This window comes from Cyprinodon variegatus, unplaced genomic scaffold, assembly GCF_000732505.1.
Source record: "Cyprinodon variegatus isolate N-32 unplaced genomic scaffold, C_variegatus-1.0 Scaffold1570, whole genome shotgun sequence".
NCBI lineage: Eukaryota > Metazoa > Chordata > Actinopteri > Cyprinodontiformes > Cyprinodontidae > Cyprinodon > Cyprinodon variegatus.
The window spans coordinates 72418-77076 of NW_015152023.1; the positions used below are offsets into that span (position 1 = coordinate 72418).

Here is a 4659-nt window from a genome sequence, read left to right on the forward strand (position 1 = left end):
CAGCTCAGCAGCCGGTGAGAGAGGTTTACGTCTTTTTAATGACTTGGAATCACTGCGGCGCCGCACCCACCGCACCGCAACAGTAAGACCGGAGTCAGAGTGAGCCTGGGGTCAAGGCTTATTCAAAACATGTTACTGTTTAAGTGTATGTAATTTGTTTTGATTCTCATTACCTTTCCATTGTTGTAAGTAAGGGGGAACGAACACTGCCCAGATCAGAACAGGGCAGAATGCTGTGCAATAAGGGCTGTATGATGACTGTTCTCTCTTTGCAAAGATATTAATAAATGTGCTGACCAAGTGAAATCCATCAATGTCCGTTTATTTAACTAGGGTGAATAGTTCAATACTTTTTCCCATGACAATGGTAAAAAAAAAAAATCTCAAGTTGGTTCTATGCTTTTTCAGTTTCCTAGGATTCTGATGCTATTAAAACCAAATTACTTGAAAAATGCATCTACTAACTGAGAATGAAATAATTTTCCGCTTTCAGGGAAAAAGCTGCAGGGCAATTTTCCAAAAGCAACAGTAGGTCCTGTTTGCAGCTCAGACTGTCCAGATTTAAAAAAAAATAATTCAGAGTTTAACTAGGTTAAAGAGATATATTTTTATGCCCAATATTGTTTTGTTTTTGTTGTTTTGGCATGCATGGTATTGTTTTGACCTTCAAAAGCTTCTTAATAAGTTTTTTTTCATTATTTTCATCTCTTTGTCTTCAGGTTGAATGACTGTGACCTCTCTGAGAGAAGCTTTGAAGCTTTGGCCTCAGTTCTCAGCTCCCAGTCCTCTAATCTGAGAGAGTTGGATCTGAGTAACAACAAGCTGCAGGATTCTGGAGTGAGGCTGTTGTTTTGTGGACTGAAGAGTCCAAACTGCAAACTGGAAACCCTCAGGTCTGAAAATCAGCCTTATTTATAACTATGTACATTTATATTGAATGTTTATGTGATAAACTTATTGAGCATTGGAAAAATCTTTACTACAACTTTTAATCTACACCAAACACAAGACTCCCAGCTATCACTAAATACTGCTAATGCAGCTTCAGATGAATAGCCTAGTAAACTAGCCCCACCCACCAGCAGCCAAAATAATTTTTGCCTGCATTGGTCTAGCCTCGATCAATGCCCCAGGCACTATATCTGGTGGGCCAATAACAACGCAGAGATATGTTTTGAATTTCTGCATGAAAAGAGGGCAGGGTTTTGAGGGCATGACAACAAAGCTGCACGACGCTGGAGAAAGCACAGCAGTAGCATTCACTGTGGCAGCTTTCAATGGAGCGCCCCATTAAATTTTAAAAGTTCGAGGATATTATACTTTAAAGTATCCTTATATGGTCCATTTACCAATTTAATGCGTAGTTAAAAAACAATTTCCGAGGTTGAGAGGACCGTGGCAACCAGCGGAGCTCAGAGGCTAACGGCAGCCCCATTTGCAGCAGCCCTCTCTTGGCATAGTTATGTGTGAAGGACTGCTGGCTTTGATGGCGATTTTTGACTCAGCTTTGGAATCAGTTTTGGAAGGATTAGGCTCTGGGTTTTCACAACTTTCAAAAGTCAAAGGCAGGTCTTGAATCATCAACCTCTAGAGTGAGAGCTTTTTTCTTACAGATTACGCCACTTATGTGGATAATCGCAGAGTGGAGAAAAAACTAATTAATGCTGACGTGTCAATACTGACGTTGCTCGGATATTGATCATTACATTGTTTATTCTCACGAAAATAGTTTTAAGCAACTAGATTGGTTGTTTTTAGAATCAGAATCTATCCAAACTCTATCCAGCTGACAGCAGCTCTCCTCCAAACTCCCACATCTTGACTGAACACTGAGGCTGTTTAAATGCCTGTCAAAATTCTTGCGCATCCCAAACCACTTCCTTAAGTGTCACATGGTATCACGTAGCGAGGCCCCGGACGTCATTAATTTTGGCCCCTCCTCTAAATGAATCACGCCTCGACACGCCCTCTGGGTAAACACCCCCTCCATTACTCAACACACGCCTCTAAGCCTCGGCTCATCTCATAACATCACTACACATTGCATAGCTGTGCATTTAACTGAAATGTTTATCCAAAACAATATCAGGCTGAATGTAAACATTGCTGGTACTGAAGAAAAATCTGCTGAGACCCAAATGATTACCTGTAGGATCCAATCAGTTTAGATTAAATTAGCACATGTATCTCTAAGTATAGACTCTGTCCTCATTCTTTCATTGGTAATATTCTCCATCAGAGCCAAGGCTGCTATCCTTTCACTGTTTTTGCAGCCTTCACACATTATAGACATGACTGATTTGTTTTGCTTGTCAACATTATGACTCTTCACACCTTACTTGTTTAGTCACTCTACTGATCCACCACCGTTACTTTTTTAACAAAAAATAAAGTGACCCTTTCACAGAAGACACAGACTTTGCTAGGCAGCAAAAGACAGATTTAAAAATCTTAACTAAAGGGGCTTTTCTAACTTGCAGCAGTAAAGCGTTCCATAATTGCAGCTCAGTCTGTACAGACTGAAACATCATTTAAAATTTAAACTGGTCACAATACATAGAGATTTCTCTTTTTCAACACTTCTGGTTAATCAACACTTTTGTTTTATTCAATCATAGTTCTTCATTTATCTATCTGTCTCTTCAGACTGAATGACTGTAACCTATCAGAGAGATGCAGTGAAGTTCTGGCCTCAGCACTCAACTTCCAGTCCTCTATTCTGAGAGAGATGGACATTAGTAACAAGGTGTAGGTTGACCAGAGCCTGATAGCCATTGGAGCTTGGGTTCTGTGTGTCTCCACACTTCCCTATATGTATTTTTTACGTTCCCTTGTGTGGCATCAGATTTATGCCACCACATCCTCCAGTGATTCAGCTCTGTAGGTTTCTTCCACAAGCAACATTAGGAAACTTGTTAGTGAGCACAGGATACTCCAGTGTTCTATTAAGTGCCCTATTCTACTATTTCTCAGTTACTCCAAGAAGCATTTGTAGGATTGTCATGAAGCCACCAGGCAAAGTCCAGATGAAAATGTTCTTTATACCAGCTGCTTAAATGTAGTTGTCTCTGATGTCCCCCAGATCCAAGGAATAGTTAGATATCAGCACCCTTTGCATGTCTAGAAGTTTCAGGGCCCTCCTGACCAGATCCAAAGGGTCATAGGGAACCTGAATGAGCTAATTTCTTGTATCTAATGTAGGCCTTCATTGTGTTTCTTCTGGATCTAATGAGGTTGACTAACCCGAGCTCTTTAAGGTCAAGTGATATCTCTATTTTTAATATCTAGTGCTTAGCCTTCAAAAAACAAAGCAAAACAAAGACCTGTTTAAGTGTATGCTTGGTTTATTCTCTCTTTATTTCTCACTGTCTCATCCCTACTGTGGTAAGAGCTTAGTTTTTTATCAATTATCATCTTTTCTCTTCATCGTTTGTTTTCCTTCTGTTCATCTAGGAACAAGAAATTATCTAATAATTATCATTTATCTCACTACAGTACTTCTAAACACAAAAAAATGCAACTGGTTGCTTGAACTTTCTCCATATTTTCACCTCCAAAAAGCTCCATATTCACGTATCACGACTTACCCTTTTTACCAATCCACCAGAATTCATAGTGTATCAAAAAATGTACTTGAATAAAGGTGCGTTCACACAGACAGTGTTTTGGGTATCAAAGCCTCTGATTTACATACAAGGTCCATGGTAGACAGCATCAAGCAGTATTGAGAGGTCCTGCAGTAGGTCCAAGCATCAGGGTGCTAATAATTACAAGATTAAACATTTGGGTGTAATTTACACCTTTCAAAATACTAGTTTTGAGTTACAAAACTTATTTAAATCAATAGCTGCAGGGTGTAGAAAAGGTCAAATTACACTGTGCTGTTAACTGTAATTTCATTCAGTCCCCTAATGACACAGCAGACTCAGCAGATGGAAAAGAAAAATTACCAATAAGCCTTGAATGAAAAAAAAGAAGAATGTGGGTCTCTCAACCAGGGCATGAAATTCACAGCCACCAAACCGCTAAATGGGGTGAAAGTTTTTGTTTGACGGAGTAAACTTTAAATCTACTATTCTAAAATAGTTAACTTTGGAAAAAGTTTGGCTCTCTCTCTTCCTTTGGATCCCAGGCCCTCCTGGCGAGCTGCGTGTGGCTACAAGGAAACCAACAATGCGTGTGGACGTCACAGAATCACAGAATTTAATCCAACAAGAAACAGCTTATGAATTAACAACAAAACTGCAGAACAACATAAACATACATTCAATTACCTGAGGTAAAGAAAATATAAAAGAAAGGCAAAGACGCGTCTTTGGAGAGAGCTGGTGCAAAAAAAGCAAAATAGTGGCAGCTATCTGAATCATTACTCGTGTGCACGAACTTTTATAATGTAGGTGTGTCTTTCCTTTTAGTATATTCAGTTAAGGCGTCCCTCCGCTTGACCAGTTGGAAGCTACTTTGGACACTTAGAAAAACTTAGAACTTCCCCTAATTTATGGCAAAAATCAAAGGCCATTTGCTCCTTTGTTTAACAAAAACAGCGGAGAGCTTGTCCTGGCCTCCAGGATTCTAAGGTCATCAGAATAAGAAAAACAAAAGAAAAGATTTCCCAGATAGTTGTGGAATCTGGAGCCTCTCCTGCTATCTCTCCTTACA

The 4659-nt window shown here is 39.5% G+C and overlaps 1 protein-coding gene across 1 annotated transcript in view; it reads left to right on the plus strand.

The window, feature by feature from the left end:
* LOC107103947 (protein NLRC3-like) overlaps window positions 1–4659 on the plus strand; it is a 69075-nt gene that overhangs the window by 40543 nt on the left and 23873 nt on the right. Inside the window, exon 6 of the mRNA XM_015403815.1 lies at window positions 720–893. Within this exon, the coding sequence (XP_015259301.1) occupies window positions 720–893 (174 nt within the window). The remainder of the gene's footprint in view (window positions 1–719; window positions 894–4659) is intronic.